The sequence below is a fragment of the Abramis brama genome (assembly GCF_963993115.1).
Source record: "Abramis brama genome assembly, chromosome: 2".
Lineage (NCBI taxonomy): Eukaryota > Metazoa > Chordata > Actinopteri > Cypriniformes > Leuciscidae > Abramis > Abramis brama.
The window spans coordinates 8,551,423-8,577,376 of NC_139964.1; the positions used below are offsets into that span (position 1 = coordinate 8,551,423).

Consider the following 25,954-nt stretch of genomic DNA (forward strand, 5'->3'; position numbering starts at 1 on the left):
ATATAGATCTATGGATATAATATGATGCATGGATTGATTTCTGAACTTACCGTTTCGGGTTTACGTGTTTGTTTCATGAGGTCACAGTTCCAGTACATTGACTGAAGCCTCCAGCCTCTCCTGCAGAAAACATGACACAACTACACACTTATTAATCTAATGAGAACCTGCAGCTCACATGAACAAACACAAGTGATGACAGGCTCCATATGTACAGTATATACACAGAAGTATATACTGTATATATTAATGTGCGTGTGTGTGTGCATGTCATAACTGGGAAGAAATATGTCTTGTCTGGTCAGGTGACACCTGATGAACCAAGCAATGACCTCAATCTGGATCTCTCACTCTGAATAAAAAAAACCTATAAAGAAGCAATGTGACAGACAGAGAATGTGATTCACCATGTGAAAAGATTTATTGAAGAAAACCAGTAACCCAGTGTTACACAGTGCAGCTGTTACATTAAAGAGACATTTTAACCTGATCTGACAAGTTAAAGTCATGTTCAATGCTGCAACCTAATAAAGTCAGATTGATTCAGTCACATAAAATATTAGATCATCTCACATTAAGCACAGTTAAGTACAAAAATCAAAAAACAATAAAAATACAACCACTGCGAAATTGAGAAAAAATTTGAGAATAATGACACTATTAAAAGTTACCATATATTGGTAGCCCAAAACAGAACAATACTTTTTAAAGAAGGGCATTTACATTTATGCATTTGGCAGACACTTTTATCCAAAATACATTGCATCCAAAATATACATACACTGGACTGGAACATTAAAACAAAATGGGTAACACTTTACAATAAGGTTCATTAGTGAACTACCTTAGTTAACATGAACTACGCATGAACAACACTTCTATAGCATTTACTTAGTTAATATTAATTTCAACATTTACTAATACATTATTAAAATCAAAGGTTGCATTTCTTAACATGAATTAATGCACTGTGAACTAACATGAACAAACAATGAACAGCTGTATTTTTATATACTAACAGTAACAAAAAATAATAAATACTGTAACAAATGTATTGCTTGTTCATGTTAGTTAATACATTAAGTAAGGGATAATGTACATCCAGCCGGTTGTTATCTGAGAATAAACCCCCGACAGGGTGATGAGGACCCACAATACTCACAAAATGGCAGCATCTGCGTTTGTATGAAACAATAGAGAGCGAGTCCACAATACTGGATGGCATAACTAAATAACTGTACACAAAATATTGTTTCGACTGAGTTTTAATATTTTATTAGCTCAACAAAGGCAAAACTTCCACGAAGAAAACCATTCCTAGCAAGCGTATAGCGAATATACTTCAGTAACCCGGATGAGAATAACATTTTGAGAATCTGGGAATAACATACCGCTGGATGGAGCGATTGACCATTTAGAATCAAGTATTCCATAGAGCCATGTAAAAATTATTGTTAACTAATGAACCTTAGTGTAAAGTGTTACCAAAATTATGTCTTGGTGTTCCTCAAAGGAGGTTGTTAAATCTGACACAGAGACACTGCGGAATCATTGTAAAACCCAAATCCAGCATAGAGGGGTTCAGTGAATATGGTGTGTATTGTGTGTAAGTGTGTGAGTGTGTGTTTGTCAGAGACGCTGTAGAAAGACAAAGTGCCCGCTGACACGTCCAGATACACTCCAACTCTATTAGATAAAGATGAAGAGGGTGGAATGTTTGTGCTGTTAGCCTTATTATTGTGCCAGGAAGTGTAAGTCGTATCACAACAGTAAAGATTCCAGGACCTTTCATTGAGTCCAAACCGACAGTCAATCCCACCTTTCCGGTTGATTCCTTTATATGTCACTGCTATATGACCCCATCCTCTCAATTCAACCTCCCAGTAACAGCGTCCAGTCAGACTTTCTTTACACAGAACTTGTTCATAGTTCTCAAATCTCTCTGGATGATCAATATATGGCTGTTGCTCTTTAACACATGTTGCCTTTCTGTTGTTCTCAGACAGAATGAGATGAGTGTTTGCTGTGTTTGGATCCAGGGTGAGATCACAGGCATCTGAATACAAGGGAGATCACAATCTATGACAGAGGTTTTCAACTCTGGCCCTCGAGATCCTTTTCTGCAGAGTTTACCTCCAACCTTGATTAAACTCACCTACCTATAACGTTCTAGCAATCCTGAATAACTTATCTAGCTTGTTCAGGTGTGTTTAATTAGGGGTGGAGCTAAACTCTGCAGGACATGAGATCTCAATGGCCAGAGTTGAGAACCCATATTCTATAACAATTAAATATGCAAAGGTGTGTGTGTGTGTGTGTGTGTGTGTGTGTGTGTGTGTGTGTGTGTGTGTGTGTACTTACATTTTCTCAGTCCTTGTGTTATCCTGAAATGTCCTCCATGATCCAAACTGGATAGATAGACAAAAACATCAAATGCTGTTCAATGTATTCTTAATCTGTAATTCTGTAATGAGCAGTCCATCATCTACAGGGCACTGAAGGTACTACTCACCCTTACTCACCACAACTTGTCAACAGATCTACTTTGTGCTGATGTGAGTGCATTTTCAGGTAGTTGCTAAATCATAGGCGTTTCATATGAGATGAGGACATGACTGACCAGCACATCCAGTGCAAGTAGGCTTTGACCATTTCATTTTACCAAGCATTATTTTATTCATCCTTTAAATTGAAGAGACCTTTTTGAAGGATATTGGTTTCCTAATGCCTCTTTTGAGCACATGACCTTAACTGAGACTTGAGTGTCTGTAGATGTTTAAGAGGCTGCTGTGTCAGCTGTTGTGTGAATTATTGCAATATTGGAGGTGTTTCGACTTTAGAAAGTAAACAAGTGATTGCTCTCCTCACACCTCAACTGTTTCTTGTTTTTCACTGACTTCTCTTAAGTGTTGAGGACTAGTGCATCTTTGAGCCTACATTCAGTAAGAGTAAAATACTTATGTAATATTAAAATATTTAAGTACTTTTATTAAAGTACATTTACTCAAGTGGTATTGAAATTGGTAACTAATTACTTTTTCGCTGTAAAGTCCCTTACAGAAGAAAAATATATATCCATACATTTAATGATCAATATATTATATAATGTAAATACACTGAAAAAATATATTAAATAATATATTGCGTTAATATAATGTTTTATATATTACAATATATAAGGAATTGCCGATATTCATATATTGAATTATTATCAAAAAAATATTTACAATACAGTGTTAATATATAGTATAAATAAGGGATGCACCGATACCACTTTTTGCAGAACGAGTCCGATACCGATTCTTTCATTTTTTGTACTCACCGATACCGATACCCTAACTGATCCCTGAAATTTCACTGCATTTGTAATTTTTAAATGTATTAGTAAATAAACCAAAATAATATAAATCATATTAGTTGGCTTAATTTGTTCATCAAATATATATATGTCTTTCAGTTATTTTCATGCTTAATTAAGCCTGCTAAAATGCATTGTATGAGCATCTGTTACTGTCACTGTTCATTCTATTGCTCTATCTTTCATTTAATAGCACAGCACATATTTAAAGCTGCTTTAGCAGTGCTCAGTGCTGAGGATCGGGTCAGCGGTTCAAATGTTTGTCAAAACCAGTGAAATATCAATTATTTAATCCAATCTTGATACTACAACAAAAACTACCAGCCTAATTAATGTGAATTTATAACAATTAAGCAGTCAGTAACAAAATAAGTTACTATTACTGTTACTATACAAATAAATACTATAGAACAAAGAAAGGCTACAAATGAAATAAACAGTGTTTTTAGAGTTTTTCCAGGTAGATCTAACAGGTACAGAAATTTGAATAAAGTAATCAAATGTGAAAAAAAAGCATATTCATTACTGTATAATTTATATATAGATGGATATTTTTGTAAAGTTGAAAAGGGTAGCCAATTTATTCAAAAGCAGTGAGTATTTCTTTGTCCTTTGTTTGATTAACATTAAAACACAGAAGCAGGTTTATCAAACTGCTGCCCCTTTAAGACCGAACGCACGGACCGCATTTGAACATGGCTACGTTCATTTGAGATATAACCGACTTTGTTTACTATAAGATACTCGCCAAGACGGGCGTTTTTACATAATTTTGTGTGAATTCGTCCGTACAAGCGCAAGACCTGAAAGACAATTTAATTCAGTATTCGTGCGCTGAGACGCTGGTTTGCGGGGCGCACGCTTTGGATGTTTGTGTTCATGGAACTTCTTGACCTGCACACGTCCTGTAATAATGTAGGGAACCACTCATTATACTTAAATCAGGTAACTCTCTCTCTCTCTCTCTCTCTCTCTTTTCTCTCGTCAGTTAACGTTAATAATAAGCTGAATGCCTCGTTTTATTTTCTTTGCCATTGACATCTGACTGAACAAACTTTCCACTGATGTCTGTTTAAAGGGATGTGCTCGACCAGCTCGTATCTTATCTCTTATCAGCTCGCGCACCACAGCTATGTTACTATACACACGCTTTCCTATGCCTCAGTTCACCTCGACAAAGCACTCGCGGCGGCCAGTTTCGTTTCGCAAAATGTACATGGTATCGGTGCGTGGTATCTGCAAATTTTATACGAGTACGAGTATACGAGTACGAGTACGAGTAATACGAGTATATGAGTACAGTATCGGCCCGATCCCCGATGGCGGTATCGGTATCGGGCCATCCGTAGTATAAATACATTTTTCAATATATTGGGACAAGATTATGTCAAGTTAACCCTCTGGGGACCACAAACGCGCCCGCGCGTTTTGCTCGTTTTTTTTTTTTAGCAATGAAAATAAACACTAAATGCTCTGTTAATTTTGATCTTTCATTTTCGTGTAATACATCAATCGATCCTGTTCAGTTTCTATTTTTTTTCTGTATACTCACAATAAAAATAAAGTGTTTTGCTTTTTGACAAATAAAGAAAAATTAACATGATGCGATTTCTGCCTTCTCTCTGTCAGTAAACTCCCATTTGAAACGCGTTCGAAAATGATCTATAACTCCGCGAAAATTCAGTCAAACAGGCAAACAGACCCACGGGCATAAAGCTTGAGATCGCATCTTTTAAATGAAGTCATTTATATAAAAAACAAATATTCTCAGCTTCTGTAATCTGTATAAAAAGAGAGCGACTCCTGTCGAGCTCATTACGACCTAATTCACAGTAATGTGACCACTCCCCGGAGAGCGCGTGCTATTCAAACTCAAATTCTGAGAACTATTTCATAGCTGTGAAACGCCCACATCAGCTGTAAACAAAGCGCGTCGCGACTCCTCGCGAGTGAGACATTATAGCCTACCTTATCAGAACAGTGCTGATGAGGAGCAATATCTCCTGAAATGAGGAGCAGATTCCGCTGAGGAGTGAGGTAGGCTGTTTTCTTTTCTCACGTGTGGAATAACGTTAGTGTAGGCCTATGTAAACCGCAAAAAGATGAATCGCATTTCTATAATATGACTCGCCTTTCTGTGAGATGAATGAAGGGGACATATTTGTAAAGACTGTTTAGCCTAAATATGAATCGTGCGTCTGTGTGTGAAAGAATAAACTGCTTTGCTATAGCCTACTGAGATGAGTAAAAATCGACTGGAATATGTTGAAATAAAATGTATTTGTATAAGCAACGTATTAAACTGCAAAAAAAATACTATTTTTGTCAAAAATAAATTCATAGACTAAGATGTTAGATGTTCCAATGTTGGCTATATTCAAACTAATGAATACATATGATAAAATGTAGGCCTATAATCTTTTTTTTTTTTTTTTTTTTTACAAAGAAAGAGTACACTTTAAATATTGTTGAAATTGTAATTATTGTTGTAATTGTAACATTTTTAATAAAATAGCAAAACATATTTACAAGAGAGATGTAAGCGAAATCTTAAATGGTCAATATAAGTCTTCTTCTAAATACATCTTTTGTCCTTGCATTGTGGCTCAGTCAGTTTCACACCTGAGTGAATGGCTAATTATGCAGAGTGGGTGGGACATTCATAATCTAAGGTGTAAACTACTCCTCCCCCTCGCATATTGGCTTTCCAAGCAAAACCTGTTTTACACCATTTAAATCAATGTATTTTTTTTTTGTGAACGATAAAGCAAGACTATTTTTACATCATTTTGAAGCTAGAACTCAAAGGGACAACATCCATTAGTCAAAAGTCTTGTGGACACATATTTAATATGTGTTTTGTGGTCTTAATTCAGCAACTTTCATTTTAATTTTTTCCAATAACCACGCATAAACATTATTCTCTTAAAAATACAAACATCTACATACACGTTGCTCGCATATTATGGTAGCCCTGTTTGTGCTATATAGAGTGAATTTACACCTTTGCCATTAACATGTTTATAAATAACTGAAAAAAGCACAAATGTCAAGGCATGTCAGAACATCTCAAGGACCCCAAAAACAGCTTGGTCCCCAGAGGGTTAAGGCTCACAACCTGGGTTATGAGTTTCTACATCAGTGTTATTCACCTACCATTTCTCTCTGGTTTTAGGCATAAGTTATAGCTAGGTTTAGAATTAAAGGTAGGGATATGATAAGGACTGTGTTTAGACAGGAATGTTGTTCCAGGATCAATAAAATATGCTAATACAGGAACATATCTTAATGTGCAAAAGCACAGCAACCACATCATTACACCCCTCTTGATGATCCCAATTTCATCCTAAGTACACTTAAAAGTTAAAATCTTTCCACATACTTGAGTATCTGCATTGAGCAGTTTGGGTCCTTTAGTTTGTTAAACAGCAGGATTCCTGATTGTCCTGGGTGATTGTAGCTCAGATCTAGCTCTCTCAGGTGTGAGGGGTTTGAACTCAGAGCTGAAGACACATAACCACAGCCTTCCTCTGTCACCATACAGCCTGACAACCTACAGACACACAAAACAGTAAACAGCAATCACTTTAAAGTAGTGAACAATAACTATTAAATGATCAACACAATGCTTTTCTGTAACTCAAACAGTAGAGTGTTGGCGCTTGCATCACCAAGGTCATAGGTTCGATTCCCAGGGAATACAAGAACTCATAAGAATGTTAAGGTGTACCTTAACATTCCAAACCAAGTCACTTTGGATAAAAGCGTCTGCCAAATGCATAAATGTAAACGTAACATTGATCTCAAACCTCACTATCTGCAGCTGGCAGTTTGTACTCGTCAGTCCATCAGAGAGCAGCTTCACTCCTGAATCACATAGGTCATTGTTACTCAGATCCAGCTCTCTCAGGACACAGTTTGAGGATTTTAGAGCAGATGACACAACTTCACAATCCTGAGCAGAGAGATTACAGCAAGCAATACTGAAAGAGAACAGAACAGAACATATCCATAACTGGCATTACAATAATATCAGCTTCATTCTTCGGATTGGGACTCAGCGCTGCGGGCTGTAGGATGGCAGTCCCCCTGCAGTAGGAGCAAACATGCTCCTGCTGGGGAAATAACAACCAGTGTTGAATCTCTTCGACTTTCCTTGGTCAGTTATGAAAACGAAAAGACACATAATGAATAAGGTATGTGGAGATTACATTGTGGCAAGCGCTAATTTGTATAATTGAGTGCAATGTCCGCAGTGTGTGAACATATCCCTACACAAGCTGAAAATTCAGAAGGATGTGTCTATGACTATGATGAACTGGACTCGGAGTCAAATGTATTACCAAACATAAATGATACATATAAATATTACACAGACGCAGAATTTACTAGTAATATAGAAACGGCTGGTTCATTTTCTCTTATTCATTTGAATTGTAGAAGCCTGTATTAAAATTTTAGTAAAATACATGATTATTTGAACACATTACAAAATAAATTTACTGTTATAGCTTTGTCTGAGACTTGGTTAACGGATGAGAAAGGTGTGGAATTTCATTTTGAGGGTTATGAATTATTTTATGTTAATCGGATTAATAAGAGAGGAGGGGGGGTTGCTCTATATGTTAGTAGTGATCTGAAATGCAAAACAATTGAGTGTATGACTACTGCAATATAAGATGTAATGGAATGTTTAACTGTTGAGATCGAAATGAAGAAACAGAGGAATATTGTTGTCACATGCATATATAGAACTCCAGGATCTAGTATTACAGCATTTAATAACAAGCTGGAGCAATTATTAGTTGGGTTGAATGAAAATAAAGTGTCTATAATTTGTGGGGATTTCAATATAAATCTTTTGAATGTGTCTAATCATACTAGTAGTTTATAGATTTTCTAGATTTAATGTGTAGTAGAGGCCTTTATCCTACTATTACTAAGCCTAGCCGAATAAATCAAATCAAATCAAATCAAGTATATTTGTATAGCGCTTTTCACAATACAGATTGTATCAAAGCAGCTTCACAGTATTAAAATAAAATAATACAACAAAGTTTGTTTCTAGTGGAATTTATTGATTGATAGAATAAAATTAAATATCCCCAAAATATCCCCAACTGAGCAAGCCAAAGGCAACAGTGGCAAGGAACCGAAAAAACTCCATCAAGCGGCCTAATGGTGTCCTAAAACTCCATCAGGTGACCTAATGGAGAAAAAAAAAACCTTGGGAGAACCCAGGCTCAGTCGGGGGCCAGTTCTCCTCTGGCATTTATGAACTAGAGGCCGGATTGTAGTTTGAAACTGTGAGATTAACAATATTATATGAATGCCTGGCTGAAAAGATGCGTCTTTAATCTAGTTTTAAACTGGGAGAGTGAGTCCGAGCAACGAACAGTATCAGGAAGGCTATTCCAGAGTTTTGGAGCCAAATGTGAAAATGCTCTCCCTCCTTTGGTTGATCTGGATATCCTAGGTATGACCAAAAGCCTTGAATTTATTGATCTTAAAGAGCGCGATGGATTATAGGGTGATAGAAGATCCGCTAAATAGACTGGAGCTAAGCCGTTTAGGGCTTTATAAGTCAGTAGCAATACCTTATAATTAATACGGAACTTTATAGGTAGCCAATGTAGTGATGATAAAATCGGTGTTATATGATCATATTTTCTTGATCTAGTAAGAACTCTAGCGGCTGCATTTTGGACTAACTGTAGCTTGTTTATTGAGGATGCAGGACAACCGGCTAATAAAGCATTACAGTAATCTAGTCTCGAGGTCATGAATGCATGAACTAACTTTTCTGCATCAGAAACTGATAGCATATTACGTAGCTTAGCAATGTTTCTAAGGTGGAAAAAGGCTGTTTTTGTAACATATGAAATATGATTTTCAAAAGACAGGTTACAATCGAGTATAACACCCAGGTCTTTTACTGTAGAGGATAAAGTAACAGGACATCCTACGATGTCAAAGTTGTATCGTGAGAGGTTCTGTGGGCGGTTTTTTGAACCGATAAGTATTACCTCTGTCTTGTCTGGATTTAATAATAGAAAATTACGCGTCATCCAATCTTTTATATCTTTAACACACTCTGTCAATTTGGATAATTTAGCGTTTTCATCCGGCCGTGATGAAATATATATTTGAGTGTCATCAGCATAACAATGGAAACTAATTCCATGTTTCCTTATAATATTTCCAAGTGGCAGCATATATATTGAGAATAATAGAGGGCCTAACACAGATCCCTGCGGCACTCCATAGTTTACTGGAATTATGATCGATTTTTCTCCATTTATATAGACAAAATGGTAGCGGTCTGATAAGTATGATCTAAACCAGCTTAATGCTTGTCCTTGAACACCAGTATAATTTTGTAGTCGATCTAAGAGTATTGTATGATCTATAGTATCGAACGCAGCACTTAGATCAAGTAAAACTAGTATTGAGATGCAGCCTTGGTCAGAAGCTAAGAGTAAATCATTTGTGATTTTAACGAGCGCAGTTTCAGTGCTATGATGCGGCCTGAATCCTGACTGAAACTTTTCATAGATATCATTTTCTTGCAAGAAAGAGCCCAGTTGAGTGGACACAACTTTTTCTAGTATTTTAGACATAAAAGGTAGATTTGAAATGGGTCTATAATTTGCTAGATTATGCGGGTCTAATTGTGGTTTCTTAATGAGAGGTTTTATCACTGCCAGTTTAAATGTTCTTGGAACATGACCTAAAGATAAAGACGAGTTAATAATATTGAGGAGAGGCTCTTCCACTACAGGTAACACTTCCTTCAGTAGTTTAGTTGGTATAGGATCTAATAAACATGTTGTTGTTTTAGATGAAGTGATAAGTTTATTTAACTCTTTTTGTTCTATAGTTGTAAAGCACTGTAATTGTTCTTGCGGGGGGATAATTGAGGCTGAATTATAAGGTGCGATTGAGGATTGAACGTTTACAATTGTGGTTCTGATGTTTTCTATTTTCTCAGTGAAGAAGTTCATGAAATCATTACTACTAAACTGTAACGGGATATTTTGTTCGGGTGACGTCTGTTTATTTGTTAGTCTAGCCACGGTGTTAAATAAAAACCTAGGATTGTTTTGGTTGTTTTCTATTAGTTTGCGGAGATGCTCAGCCCTGGCCGCTTTTAGGGCGCATTGGTTGTTACCACATGGACTGCAAACCCTATACTGTAAATAGTGAGACAAGCAGAAGAAATAATGCCTTTAAACAACCTTTTGCTGGAAATACCCTCAAACAAATGTGTGTTTCAGTTTCTGGTGTAAAAAGATGGAGTTGTCTAGAGAATGATCTAAAATGTTGTTCAAATATGGTTCAATTTAAATATAAGTATAAAGAGAAGATACTTAACTTGTATAAAGATGATGGTGAAAATTGTTAAAACTATAATATCAATGATAATGGTATCGTCGTTGTCTTTGATGCCAGAGTTGTCATTATTGCATTAATGTTGTTTTTGTTTTAGTGTTGTGTAAGCAGAATTAATAGTAAAAAAAAAAAAAAAAAAAAAAAAAAAAGGAAAATTGTTAAAATTGAAAGTAGATTTCAACTGGTCTGGGCTATTTTTCATTTATTTTATTATTTATTTTAAAAAAAAACATTTTTTTGTCGTTGTTATTATTATTCTTTTTTCTTTCATGTCGGTGAGGCCATCTAATTTGTAACTTTCTTATTATAAGAATGGGGTAGGAGTTTATAAGATTTTTTTTTTTCTTCATCCTACTCCTGTTCTTCTTGTCATGGAATGTATTATTGTTGTGTTTGTTGGATTGTTGTTGTGGCATTTCATGTTGCATTACCATGAAAAGAGAATAAATAAATTAAATGAAAAAAAAAAAATGAAAAAAAAAATGAAATTCTGGTAAAATAAGTAAATTACTTTATTTTAATAATATCATGACTTATTATATAATTATTTAAAATAAGCAAAACAAAATTCAAGATGAATTACTTTACAAAACAACAGAAAACATAAGTCAATTTAGAAAGAACTAGACACATGATTAAACACTCACAGAGCTTTAGTGCAGTTGATCACAGCTGGTATCAGTCTTCTTCTCCCCTCATCTGATGTGTTGTATTTCTTGAGGTCCAGCTCATCCAGCACCTCCTCTGACATCTGAAGCATGTAGGCGATTGTTGAGCAGTGAGCAGGAGAGAGTTTCTTCTCTAAGTGTTTGTCTGATTTCACAAACTCCTGAATCTCTCTGGACAGAGTCTGGTCTTTGACTTCCAGCAGACAGAGGAACAGATTGATGGATCTTTCAGCGGAGAGTCCATGTCCATCTTTGATCTTCTCTTTAATGTACTGTGTGGTTCTCCTGATGCTCTCTGAGCTGCTCTCTGTGTGTGTCAGTAGATCCTGTAAGAGTCTCTGATTGGACTCCAGTGAGACGCCCAGCAGGAACCGCAGGAACAGATCCAGTTGTCCGTTCTCACTCTCAAGGGCTTTATTGACTATTTCGCTATGCAGATTATGTACTACATCAAAAAACTGCAATGTGTCAACATTTTTGATTACATAATGGTAAAACAAATAGAAAGCAGCAAGAAACTCCTGGACGCTCAGATGAATGAAGCTGTAGACTTTCCTTTGATGAATCACAGATTCCTCCTTAAAGATCTCAGTGCAAATCCCAGAATACACTGAGGCGTCAGTGACGTCTATGCCGCTCTCTCTCAGGTCCTCCTCATAGAACATCACATTGCTCTTCATCAGCTGTTTGAAAGCCACTTCAGCAAGTTTCACAATCACTTCTCTGTTGGACTGCAGAAGTTTCTCTGGATCTCTTTCTTCATACTTCTGATTCCTCATGTTGATCTGAATCAGCAGGAAGTGGATGTACATTTCAGTCAGAGTTTGAGGGATTTCTGCACTCAGGTCTTCTTCCAGGAGCTTTTGAAGCACAGTGGACGAGATCCAGCAGAAGACGGGTATGTGGCACATGATGTGGAGGCTTCTTGCTCTTCTGATGTGTGAGATGATTCTTCTGGCTTGATGCTCATCACTGATTCTCTTCCTGAAATATTCCTCCTTCTGAGGCTCATTAAATCCCTGAATCTCTGTCACACGGCTGATGTATTTGGAAGGGATCTGATTGGCTGCTGCTGGTCTGGAAGTGATCCAGATGAGAGCAGAGGGAAACAGCTCTCCTTTAATGAGGTTTGACATCAACTCACCCACTGATGAAGTCTCAGTCACATCAGAAACTTTCTGAGTGTCTGAAAACCTCAGTGTGATTCTGCTTTCATCCAGACCATCAAAGATGAACACAACTTTACACTCCTCATAAATCTTTGAGTCCAGATCTTGAAGTTCAGGGTGAAAGTCCAGCAGAAGTTTGTGAAGACTGTACTGATGACCTCCTGTCAAGTTCAACTCTCTAAATGGAAGCACAAACATGAAATCTACATCCTGATTGGCTTTTCCCTCGGCCCAGTCCAGAATGAACTTCTGCACAGAGACGGTTTTCCCGATTCCAGCGATGCCTTTAGTAAGAACAGTCTTGATTTTGTCTTTCTCCTCACATCCTAGTTCAGGTGAGGCTTTAAAGATGTCATTGCAGAAGATTGGAGTGTCTTGTGAGTGTTGTGTTCTGGCTGTTTTCTCCATCTGTAAAACCTCATGTTCTTCATTCACTCCTTCTCTCTCTCCCTCTATGATGTAGAGCTGTGTGTAGATCCTGTTGAGGAGGGTTTCATTCTCTTGGAGTTTGTTTCCTTCAAATAATCTCTCATACTTGTTCTTCATGCTGGTTTTATGCTGGTCATTGACTCTTTGCAGGTTTTCAGTCCCCAATGTGTGTGTCTGCAGGGCTGCTTCAGTTGTGTTCTGCCTATGGTGAATCTGATAGTAGGATGTAGAGGATGGCACAGATCTGATCAGCTCATGTCTCTTCCTCCTCCTGAAATAAAGTTAAAAAAGAGCAGCAAAAAACAATGACAGATTACAATGGCAGCTTTTATCACTTGACATTAACATGCATCCTGTATCCGGATGTTGTCCACATGTACAATGAAAAGACAAGTTTAAACACGTTTGTGATGGGAATGTTAGAGTGTACTCACATTAGGCAATCTGAACCGTGCCAGAGCACATTTGACCCCCAAGTATGGATCATATGGATAGTGTAATCACTCCGTATAGTGCCCTGGCCTGCTTGAAGAGGCAGGCTTGGGCATGGATCAATTAGACTGAGGCCATTTCATCTGATACCTTTTTGTTTTGAGTCTGTTTTGCCCAATGCTTAATTGTACGAGACCTGACACCTGACTTTGTTTTTCCTGAGACCTAAAGCATGAGAACTTTTCGTCATATGACTGAGGTCTGAAGATGTCCTAAAATGTACACCGTAGCTCAGGTTTGGTACAAGGCAACCATGCCTAGTTTGAGTACGCCCTTATTTGACGTGTGTGTCTTGATCCAAAGGTAGTTGTGGACGCATTATGATCGGATCTCAGTGTAATGTAAATGCAAGTGTAAACACAGCTGATGTCTGTTGGAGACCTTCAGAAATATATCAGTTACCAGAATGCATATATTGTATACTTTAGAGTAAGTAGTGTTTTTTCACAGAGATTCAGTTCGTATCTGAGTTGCACTGCCGTAAATTAATAAGTAAATGTTTGTACTAACGGAGGATTAGAGGTCACTGGTCCATCACTGAGTCCAGTGGGTTGCCTCATGGATGTGTTACTTTTGAGAGACACACCACTGGGTTCTGGAGACTCTGATCTCAGTCTCTCCCTCCTGCTGATGCTGACAAATGACAAACAAAACAGCATTTCACAGCACTAGGAATACTGTATAACTTGAATGAACCTTAGATTTACATTTGATAATTTCTGACACTTTTATCCAAAGAGAGGAATACAACAAAGTGATTCACTGATATACTTTCAGCAAAAATGGATGGATACACAATTTCAGGTACGTCCAAAATGGTCAAGGTCATCCTATGTGTGGAAATACTTCACAGAAAATGTAGACACATCCACCGTTACCTGTAAGTTATGTAAAGCAGTGCTAAAATACAATAGCAATACGTCTGCAATGGATAATCACGAATCATGATCATGAAACACCCACTGCCAACAGCAACCGTTCGTGGCAATTAACCATGCCATTAGCCATGCTAGCACTGCATCATCGTCAGGCAGGCAGACAACAATCGATTTTTCAACACGCCTAATGACTGACAACAGAAGGCGAAAAATCACAGATTTGCTGGTCAACTTCGTTGTCAAGGATGTCCGTCCTATATCCACTCTCTCTGGGAAGGCTTTAAGGACATCATCCAGTATTTTGAGCCAGGCTACACAAACCCTTTGCCACCGCACAGTTTGGAGCAATATCATGCACCAATACAACACTGTCAGAGCAACGATTATGGATGAGATGAAAGACCTCAGTGTTTCCCTCACTACCGATCTGTGGACATCATGTACTATGGATCCTTATATAACCATAACAGCTCACTACATCACTGACAGCTGGGAGTTAAAGTCAAGAGTGTTGCGAACCACCGTGATGCGCGAGAGACACACTGCTGCAAATATTGCCCAGCGTCTGAGAGAGACGATCGAGGAATGGGGACTCAATGTTTTTTGCACCATCCATGACAACGCTAGTAGCATGAACCTAGCAATGGAACTATGTGAGCTATTTCCCCACCACCTAGGATGCACCAGGCACACACTGCAACTTGCCATTAAAAAAGGTCTCAACTTACCCGAGATCACGAAGACAATTGATGCTGCGGGACGTGTAGTCAGTCATTTTCGTCACTCCTCAGTGGCACATTGTGCTTTGCAGAACTACCAGAAACAACTGGGAGTACAAGTGAACAGTCTGCAAAACGATTGTGCCACTTGGTGGAATTCTACATTCACTATGCTAGAGCGTCTGTATGAACAGAGAATCCCAGTGCAGGCCGTTCTCTCGGATGAGAGCATAACGAAAGTGGACGTCTGAAAATCCTTGACCATGAGAGAGCACCAGTGGGAATTGATCGAGCAGCTGATCCCGGTACTTAGGCCTCTAGCTAAAGCAACCACAATAATGTGCGCAGAGTTACATGTCGGGTTGTCATTCATCTATCCTGTCCTTCTCAATGTCTGCGACATGCTGAGAGTGACAAGATCCGACGACCTGGGGGCTATTCGCTCTTTCAAGGACACGGTGAGGAAAGAACTCGTAAAACGCTTCAAACTAGAGTCTGACATCCTGGCAGATTCAATCCCGATAACGGCATGCATGCTAGATCCACAGTTTAAGCACCTGAAGTTTCCTGAAGTTTAAGTGAAATTATTGAACTTAAATATACAAGCTTGATAAAAATGATCATTCTAGAAGAACATTTCAGATGGCACTTAGAGGCTTTTGCATCTGAACTCTTCATATATATATATATATATATATATATATATATATATATATATATATATATATATATATATATATATATATATATATATTCTAAGCTGGGCAAGTGATTTTTATAAAATGTAGTTTCATCACTGTCTTGTTTAAAAGATTAAAAGTATTTTGTTTTGTCTCTTGTTTAAAAGATTAAAGCAATTAAAGTTTAATAAAATGTTTGATTTTCCAATAAAAGATGATAAATGTTTACATGATTTGTTACATTTATTTACCTTTTGGCAGATTGAGACTCTATATATAGCCTACTGTATACATATATATATATATATATATATATATATATGTATACAGTAGGCTATATATAGAGTCTCAATCTGAGTCTGGTGGGCCGTTATCGGCGTTAACGTGCTGCGTTAACGCGAGACTCTTATCGCGCGATAAAAAAAATATCGCCGTTAATCTATTCTCCAAGTTGGGTTGGGAGATGGCATACTACAGAAGCTATGATGACGCAATCTACCCGCGGCCGCGAGGTAAACCCGGCTGCAACGCATATTCGTCATCATCTTAAGTAAACACGGCTGAAAGTGAAAGCTGGTGAAAAAGATCGGTGCAACATCCATTATTTGGACTTGGTTCGGATTTAAGCCATCCGACAAACAGCGCCATCTCTTGGATTTGTTCCACTGCTGTTATTTATAGTCATACAGATAATATGACATCATTCGAAACAGTAAAATGTATATTTTTATTTGTGTACATTCAAAATGACTACAAAATATCATGTCATTGAAAAATAAATAAAACAACATGATGAGCTGCTTTAGCGCGTCTCGGTCTCTTTAGATCTTTCTGGCGCTCACCAAAAATGAACCAAAATACAGAGAATAGCCTTCTTGGCGCGCCTACTTTTGAAAGTCAACATTTAGATTATTTAACGTGTTTCATGATAAAACGTGACTTAGCCTATACAGTCCGGAAAATAGGCTATAGGTTATAGCAAATTCAGACCAACTGCTGGTCTACACAGAGAAAAAGCCCTTTCTAGGCTCTTCTGTTGTACCGAGCCATTCGTTAGTCTAGTTGTTTGATGAGAAAATTAAATGTAGCCTATAGTTGCAATACACGCGTTAAGTTTTGTAAGCTCCGTGCAACTGCTGCAGCGGTCTATTATTACTAGAATATTAGAAATCTAATACTCAAGCTGTTTTCTCATTTTTCTACTCTTAATATTAAATAAAAAACGACTGAACGAAAGATACACGGATTCTCTTGAACCACCACCGCGTTTGCGGCAGAAAACTACTGCAGTGCAGCCAAAATGCTCTGTTCGACTTATCTGAGATCCTTTACTCTTCCCTGTGGATGACCTGTGACCTACTTTCTGTAAGATCTGAATTTTTGAACTTGAATTTTTGAACTTGAATTTTAGAAAACTGAATTTGAAGTTCCGAATTTCTTCATCTTGAAAACTTGAATCTGTATTTTTTTTAACTGAATATTTGCAGTATACGAATTCAGAACAAAAAAACTAGCTGTTTGAAAATACATGTCTATAAAATTCAGCCATAAAAACATTTCAATTTGTTAAATTTCAAATGTTCAATATTCGTAAAAAAAAAAATCAAATTCAGAACTATTTAAACTACCACCTAAAATTCAATTTTGTTAGATTACACTTGCAAATAATTCAAATTTACACAATTCAAATTCAAATCGTTTTGTCATATTATGAGCTCCATACTAATAATCTCTGTCTGTGCCCGATTTTAAGAATCGTTGTTGTGTTTCTTTTTAACTGAAAAGACATCAGTTAGACAATATTCTAATTTTAAATTTGGGGTTTCATAAGCTCCAAGCCATAATAAACATTAGACCTACTTAAGTCTCTGCAGCTAGTGTACTTAAATTTTATTTATCTGCAAAATTATGTTGTATACTTACAGTTTTGCACAATATATGTTCTCAAAACTACATACACCCTTTAAAAAAAAAAAATACATTTAGCAGTTGTTTAGCAGGGTCTGTGTAATCTGTTCTGAAATGGTTTTATTATAATATACTGTATATCGTTATCGCAAGAGGCTGCAATGTATATCACAATATATATTTTAGGCCATATCGCCCATCCCTAATTGATAGCCTATAGTAGTTGATAATAACATAGGCCTACCTAATGTTGCCTACAGACGGTAACAGTACAGTAGTATCCTTTTATAGTCTATGAGTAGAACAGCTTTCTCAAGCAGTTTGTGATGCATTTTGGAAACAGGAGATGAGCCCCTGGTCTAATGCGCCACCTGGCTTGATAAACCCGTTCTCAAAGACTTACTTTTATAGTCATTATTTGGGTAGCACACATATTCTGAATGCCTTCGGCAGAATTCAAATGAGCCATTTTCAAAATTAATCTAGATTAAAAAAAATGATCTATGCCCACCTCTAATATATATATATATATATATATATATATATATATATATATATATATATATATATATATGTAAACGCAAGTGTAAACACAGCTGATGGCTGTTGGAGACCATCAGAAATAGATCAGTTCGTTACCAGATGTGATTTAGTAAGATAGTAAGTACGAGTTTGTACTAACGGAGGGTCAGAGGTCACTGGTCCATCACTGAGTCCAATGGGTTGCCTCATGGATGTGTTACTCTTGAGAGACACACTGCTGGGTTCTGGAGACTCTGATCTCAGTCTCTCCCTCCTGCTGATGCTGACAAATGACAAACAAAACAGCATTTCACAGCACTAGCAATACTGTATAACTTGAATGAACCTTAGATTTACATTTGATCATTTCTGACACTTTTATCCAAAGAGAGGAATACAACAAAGTGATTCATCATGAAGGCCCGATACCTCCAGCAGAAATGGATGGATACACTGAATTTCAGAGCTGGCGCAAACATATTCCCATCACTATGCTTTCTTAACTGCCCTTTTTATCATGACTGTAATTTTTGTTGTGTATTTGTTGTGTTACTGAGAGCATAACATGCATCACATATGTAAATACTCATCTAAACACCAAAACAGTCAACCTTTGCTCACCCATTCAAAATTTAAAATCCTGAGCAGAGAATGGAAAAATAACTGTTGTAACTGTTGTACAACTAATGTTGTAATACAAGGTTTCAAAATTGTTATAGAAAAGAGTATGAAAATAGAAAAGAGATGAAAGTAAGAAATAGTGTAAGAATAATATATAATAATATATATACAGTATATATATATTTTTTTTTTATATATACATATAAATATATATATATATACACATTTTTTTATATACTGTATATATAAAAATGAGAAAAAAATCATTACCACAAGGGGTAATAATAGGACAACATATTCGAAACCACTTCTTTTCTGCTAAAAAAAGAAAAAAATAACTTGATTTTCAAGTTAATGAATTTGTGACAGCTGAGTAACATAACTTATTTAAGATGTGAGATAAGATGTTTGAATAAAAGTGTCTGCTAAATGTTTAAATGGCTAGTGTCTTACCTGGGGTCAGAGGTCACTGCATCCCTAAATTTACTCTTCACAGACACACAGCTTGATCCAGGAGATGGGGAACTCATTTTAGAGGCAGTGTCCTCATCTTCTCTCTTGACATGGAGACTCATTTTAGAGAACCTGTTCTCCCATTCTCACTTCTCAAAAGTGTTGAGAGATTGATGTCAGAACTTTTATGTGGAGATATATAGAGTACAAAGCTTTTCTGTAAAACAGTGACGCTGTAATAAGTAGTCTTACTCTTAATCTAAATGACATTGCAATCTAATTACCTTCCCCATGATATAATAAAGTAAAAAATGCAGTTAATTGAAATATAACATTAAAAAACAGACTGTTTAAAGGTTCCATTTAAAATACTGACCCCAAACTTTTGAACGGTAGAATATAGTAGAGCTCGCGGATAATGAATAATATCCACTTTAATAACCACTTATATATACACACACATTTGCTTTTACTTACAGAAGACACTGTGACACTCAATTGACCCTTCGCAGGGAGCTTGATTGACAGGTGATCTGACCAATCATACTTCGCCATCCGCCATTTTGTCCGACAAAGCAGTCAGGAGAGTTAGTAGATTAACATAGGAGGATTTGAACTTGAAAAACGGAGTGTACTGACGCCTTTCTGTGGTTAAAACAACATTCCTTTTTGTGTTTGTTCATGTTTATTTGAGGCTATAAATTAACTAGAAGGAAGAGATGATCGGTTCACGAGCAGCTTTAACTGATGCTCTACAGCGATCTGTCACGGCACATTAAAGAGCAACAAAACGGTATTTATTGTTAAAATTTCTTTTTAAAAATGACCAAATTTGAAAGGTGAGACTTTGTTTAATATGTTTAATATCAAACGTAACCGAAAAGTAACCTGCTCTGTCCTGTCTGTCAGCGTGTTGTCAGTCTCCTCTCTACTCCGCGATGTATTTTTCACTGCATGAGAACATGGTGTGGCATGAGAACGGCGTAGCTTGTCGGACATAGCGACAGTAACTAAGGGGGGCGGGTCTTTGCGAACGGTCAATTGTAATTCTGCAAGACACATCACATGACAAAACCACATCATCTGCAAAGAGGAACTGACACTCAGTAAGACCAACATACACGGCAAAGAAGGCCTTTATTACAATATGTTTACATCTCTGTGTGTTTTTTTATGTATTTATTTATTTACAATATTGATTTATCAATAATGTATTCAGCTTGTATGTATAACCTTAACAGAGGCTATTAGGTATTGCAAAACGAGGTATAGAGGGATTAAAAACATGAATACAATTAAACTTAATTAAACTGAACCTGTGGAAAATTAAAATTAAAATTTAAAGAAAGCTAACATTTATTGTGCCATTGTTCTATTATAGAAATGTCATGTAAGCTTCTTTATGAAAAGGGTTGAGCTCTTGTTACAAGCCAAATAATCCAAATCTGGTACAGTACTCCTTTTCTTAGCAGTACATTTAAGTGCAATAAACTCAGGTACAGTCATATATCAATTTCTTATTGTCTATTTCGCTTTTAATGTTTTTTCCCACAACAGTGTGTGAATACAGGAACTTGAAGTCTATACACGGTTTGAAACGCTATTTGTGGTAATACATGTTGGTTTAAAACAAGTTTTAGTAGCTACTAGTAGTTTAATACTAGTGTCTAGGATGCAGTAGAAGTACAGTAGCCTTTTCAGCACTGACTTTGTACAGTGCCAAGTTTACCACAACAGAAGCAGTTTTTTTCTTGTAAAATCGCGTCATGACTTGACAAACATTGTGCGTCTCATTTTCTGGCGTTTTTACAATAGAGGCAACATTGACAATCACTGGTTCATTGATTTTGTTCAAAATGTACGGAGGCTACAATAATGCCTTTATGCATTAAAATGTCCTGGTAGAGAAATATCTTCAAACTCACATTACTTTCTTCATTTTTTTTTTTTTTTTTTTTTTCTTCCAGTCTATAATTTCAATAAGGTTATATCAAAGATCTAAATAAAAACTTGAGTAAAGTAATTATTTACTTTATTATCGTTTCTGCCATTTTGGTCAAATCTGTAGAAATTATTTGAAATTCCATTATTAACAAGAAAAGCAAAAAACTCAAACAGCAGCTATTTTTAATGACAACATATTTACACGAGGGAGAAAAAAATGCACTGAACTTACCACGGAATGAGCGCTCGTAAACTACTCGGACGGTTTAGAGCCTCGGAATGGCGTCGCTAACTTTCCTGCTTTCACTTTCTTTTCTAGGGTGAATTCCCACAGGGATTGCTCCCTTGAAAGACACAGAGGGCGCACAAGAAGGGTCTAAGGGAAAAAAAATGACATTTTTTTTCATCGCTCCCAGGTCAGGTGTGATCCAAACGGCACTTCAGATTGGAACTTCAGCTACAGTCACTCGTTGCATGAAGCTAGTTAAACAAACTCCGAGATTCAGAGTAGGTTTAAAGTTGCCAAAATCAGACAAATCCAACATGGTTTCGATCAAGTTCAGCGGGTTCGGTAAACGTTCTCTGTCAACTCATGTTTTATTATCCAGAGCAGGGGTCGGCAACCTTTTTGTCATGAAGTGCCATTTTTAAGATTCCGAGTTCATCACTGTGCCACAACACACACATAGCCTATACACACACACACACACACACACACAAACATTTTACATTTTCATAATGGCTAAATAAGAAATAATACAAAAAAATTAAATATTTCTCTTGAAATTTGTTTTAGATTTAGATAGACAATTTATAGTATTTATAACTCCTAACTAGAGATGCACCGATTACACTTTTCTAGGCCGATTCCGATTTCATTGAGTTTGACCTGCCGATACCGATTTTAGCCGATTCCTATTTCATTTTACACTTTACAGCACACACAAATATTTAGTTTCTATATATATATATATATATATATATATATTTAATAAAATACCATATCCTTTTACCCAAACTGAATAATAAAAACAAGTTTAAATGGGTACATTTTTTATAAATATTTTTGAGTGTTCATTTTCTTTTCTGACATAACCTAATCCAGTTCTTGTTAAAACACACTAGACATGCACATTCTGTGCATTTTGGGCACTTTTGTTTGAAATCATATTTATTTTGTCCATCAAAAGTGTGCTTTCACTTTCATTGAGCGTGAGCAGCGCAGACAAAATAGACTCGGCGGCGAAACCCGCGCTTCACTGCTGCTCACGCGCTGCTCCTGTTGGGCGCTCACGCGACGCTCCTGCTCCCGGTGTGAATGCACTCATTGATTAACATGCACGCCGAAAAAAATATGCGTGAAACGCCCGTAATTCACGAGGTTTCCTACATGTGCGTTCCGTGTTTTTTGACTGTGAGGAATTACTACATCAAAATGTAGATCTCTGTGCAGGTAGACTACTTTATCTGAATGAATGAACGCGTGCCTTAGGTTGCCTACCCCTGATCCAGAGTTTGTGATTAACTCGAGTGTGTTCGCCTGAAAATGTGTCACGTGGAGCGAACAGCCAATCACACGGAACATGGAGAGCGTCAGTTTGATTCACTTAACTTCTCAAATAAAGATGAAAAATATCCTGAATTTAAACACTTCTGCTGCAGCGAGAGCTTGAGATGGCAGCTGAAAGAAAATATCTGACTATATCAATGCATGTGAATCAACTGAATTTAAATAAGAGCTCAAAAGAATACACGTTCGATTAATCAGTTTAAAAGCTTAATATTAAAGCTTATATGTATAAATATAATACATATACATATATTGTGCATTATACATAATTATAAATATAATAAATAATAAACATGGTGGGTGTAATGCATTAATAAGGAATTAATTACTGTAATTTAATTACCTTTCCCTTGAAAAAGTAAAGTAAGGGATTACTCTTATTTATTTTTTTATTATTTATTTTTTATTAGTTACTTCTGATGTAGTTGCATTAATACTGTATAGACTATTGAACAATTATAGCCTATATAAAACAATAGTGGATATAACGTATGTAGCTAATGTATGTGTTTAATGTAACCTTCTCCCTTTAAAATATTTGGTAGTTCAAGAATAATTGATGCAATTTTATATTTTTTAAAGAACTGTATAGAGACTCTCTGACAACTCTGACTTTATCCATTAGGCCATGACTGCTAAACTTTATAGATGTAACATGACAGACAGTGAATGTAATTAACCCATGTGCAAACTGCAAAGAAAACCAGTAACCCAGTGTTACATTGTGCAACTGTTACATTAGAAACATTTTCACCTGTTACTCTCACTGCTGCAACCTAATGAAGACAGTCATATTCATCAATAACTGTCAAAAGCGTCAGTATATGACGCCTTGGGATGAGAACGGGCTGAGAATACATAATTTCCCTGTGGCAGAAGATGATCTTATTTAAATTATGCTAATAGCGATAATTTTAGCCATAGCAATAAGTGGTGATTTTTTTTGTTTTCCAAAAAAGGAAGACAATTTCTGAACTAACAGTTTGTGACAATCCAGCAGGATGAAACTTTGCATTTAATAAATAAAATATAAAACATCTCAATTACCTCAAATGGATTACCATAATCTCTCCTGTCTAGCATAGAGTGGAAGAAGCATTATTCTGTGAGTTCATCATTACTGTGTGTGCCTTCACTAAATATTCACTGTAAAAAAAGTCAGTAAAATATACAGCAAAACACCGTCAAATTCCAACGGTAATGGAGCGTAAAACCAAAAACTTCCTTTTACTGTATTTAATAGATTGAATAACCGTTAATTGTGAGACTGGATAAAACTTTGTTTTTTACTGTAATAAAATGTTGAAATTATAAATATTTTCTGTGAAAACAAATAAATATGCATACATTTTACAATTAAATATTGTAATGTTGAAAATGTCTGAAAACCTTAGATTTTACGGTATTATTTGAGTAAAACTACATCTTTTGGGGTTGTGCACATTGGAATTCACAGTATAAATCTGTAGATTTTTAAGCAAACAAAAACATTCATTTTTACAGAAGCAAGATGTTAAAAAATAGGGTCCACCGTAATAATACAACCAGTAAATACCATAAAAAAAGCAAATATCAGCAGTAAAAGACAATAAAATTGATAGTATTTTTTATTTTAAAATTCAGATACTGATATACAGATTAAAAGTTAGGCCTGCAGTATATCATTGTTAACCTTCTGATAAAAAAATCAACAGCAAAAGAAGATGTTTAAAATAAAGTTCATGGTTGTGAATAAAATTGATTTCAATAATCTTTTTTAATTATTATTTTAAAACAACTTTATGTTTCACGCCATATTATCAGACCACCTTAAGTGGGTCCGCCTTAAAATTTGAGTTTGTGTGATCGCTGTTGATTGGCTGCTGGTAAACTGTGTACAGACGTTTTACGTTCGAATTGCAGCGAAAAAATGTTTTCTGGTAGCAACATTGTGCAGTATGAGCGAACCATTTCACCAAAAAAAGGGGAAGCAAGGCAAGACGTGGCTGCAGCGGTCTGCAGACGTGACTTCTGATCAAACCTCCTCCTAAAGAAACAAAGAGTGACATTACATTGCGGGATGACGTCACCTGAAAATGACGCTGCTGAGCTGTGTTCCGCGCGCTTTTTTTTTTTCTTGCAGGAGACTTGTTGGCTTCGCTAACGGACGCAGTTTTGAACGAGTTCGTATTAGCGCCATTTTTAGCTGCTTGGACCATAGCATCTTCGGAATTTGTAGACATCCTGGCAGCTTACACTTAATTCGAGGTGAGTTGAGTACATGCAACTTCAAGTTATCTCTGTTATAAAAACCCACCAGCCCAGCTTTTATAGATAATTTTAGGAGTTCGTTTTTGTGAGGTTGTGAATTTAGTTTGCATTACTGTGGCGAGGGAAGCATTGCTCTTGATTAGCTTCTGTGTTTGGCGTGCTTAATTTGCCAGGGAGGAATTACCCAAGTACATGGAAATATGTTAACCTGTAATTTCTGTGGTAAGGTAGTTCAGTCATCAAGGGGCTACGTGCTTCATTGTAAACTGCATCGGAATGAGCCACGTTGTTTCTTTCGGTGTATTGAAGCAGACTGCAAGCAGACATACACCAGGTATGGCGCGTTTAAGGCTCATTTTTACCGAAGACACTCTGCCCCTAAAGTTACCCATGTCACTGGTGTGGCGGTGGTTTCTGCGTTTACATGTGCAATGGCGATGTGTGAACATCAGTGTCAAAACTCTAAAGAGTTAATAGCTCATCTGAAGAGCCATATTGTGGAAGGACACGTGGTCACTTGTCCAGTAAGAGGATGCACAAATACCTTTAGAGTTAAATCATCTTTTACTGCCCACATGTCACGTAAACACAGAGAGTTTTCAGACAGCAGCATTGGTGATTTATATAGAGAGTCTGCATGTCAATCATCATCTGTTCCAACCACATCAGATGACTTTGTACCCTTGATTTCTGAGCCTGCTGCACAGTCTATTACAGATGAAGATAACATGGAAATGTCCCCTGAATTCTGTGATCTTTTTCTGAGAAACGTTTCACAATTCTACTTAAAATTGCAGGGTCAGTTTCTACTGCCTGCTTCAACCATACAGAACATTGTGGAGGAAATGCAGAACATACATGAGTTGGGACAGACATACATTTTGGGTAAACTTGCATCACT

General features: G+C 36.6%; 1 protein-coding gene across 3 annotated transcripts; it reads right to left on the reverse strand.

Moving 5' to 3' along the window:
- Positions 1-394: 394 nt before the first annotated feature.
- LOC311077592 (NLR family CARD domain-containing protein 3-like) lies at positions 395-21,858 on the reverse strand. Of its 3 annotated transcripts, none has more exons than XM_084106145.1 (9): positions 21,466-21,858; positions 19,290-19,506; positions 18,376-18,498; positions 14,019-14,141; positions 11,398-13,287; positions 7,168-7,341; positions 6,741-6,911; positions 2,362-2,408; positions 395-2,056 (listed from the first exon to the last, which is right to left on the reverse strand). In XM_084106145.1, the coding sequence occupies exons 2-9, from the start codon at positions 19,409-19,411 to the stop codon at positions 1,521-1,523; spliced, it is 3,186 nt and encodes a 1,061-aa protein (XP_083962271.1). In that variant the 5' UTR covers positions 19,412-19,506; positions 21,466-21,858; the 3' UTR covers positions 395-1,520. The 3 variants fall into 3 exon arrangements, with proteins under 3 accessions (XP_083962271.1, XP_083962270.1, XP_083962272.1); XM_084106144.1 differs by having other exon boundaries at positions 19,767-21,858; XM_084106146.1 differs by lacking the exon at positions 14,019-14,141 and having other exon boundaries at positions 19,290-21,857.
- Positions 21,859-25,954: the final 4,096 nt, after the last annotated feature.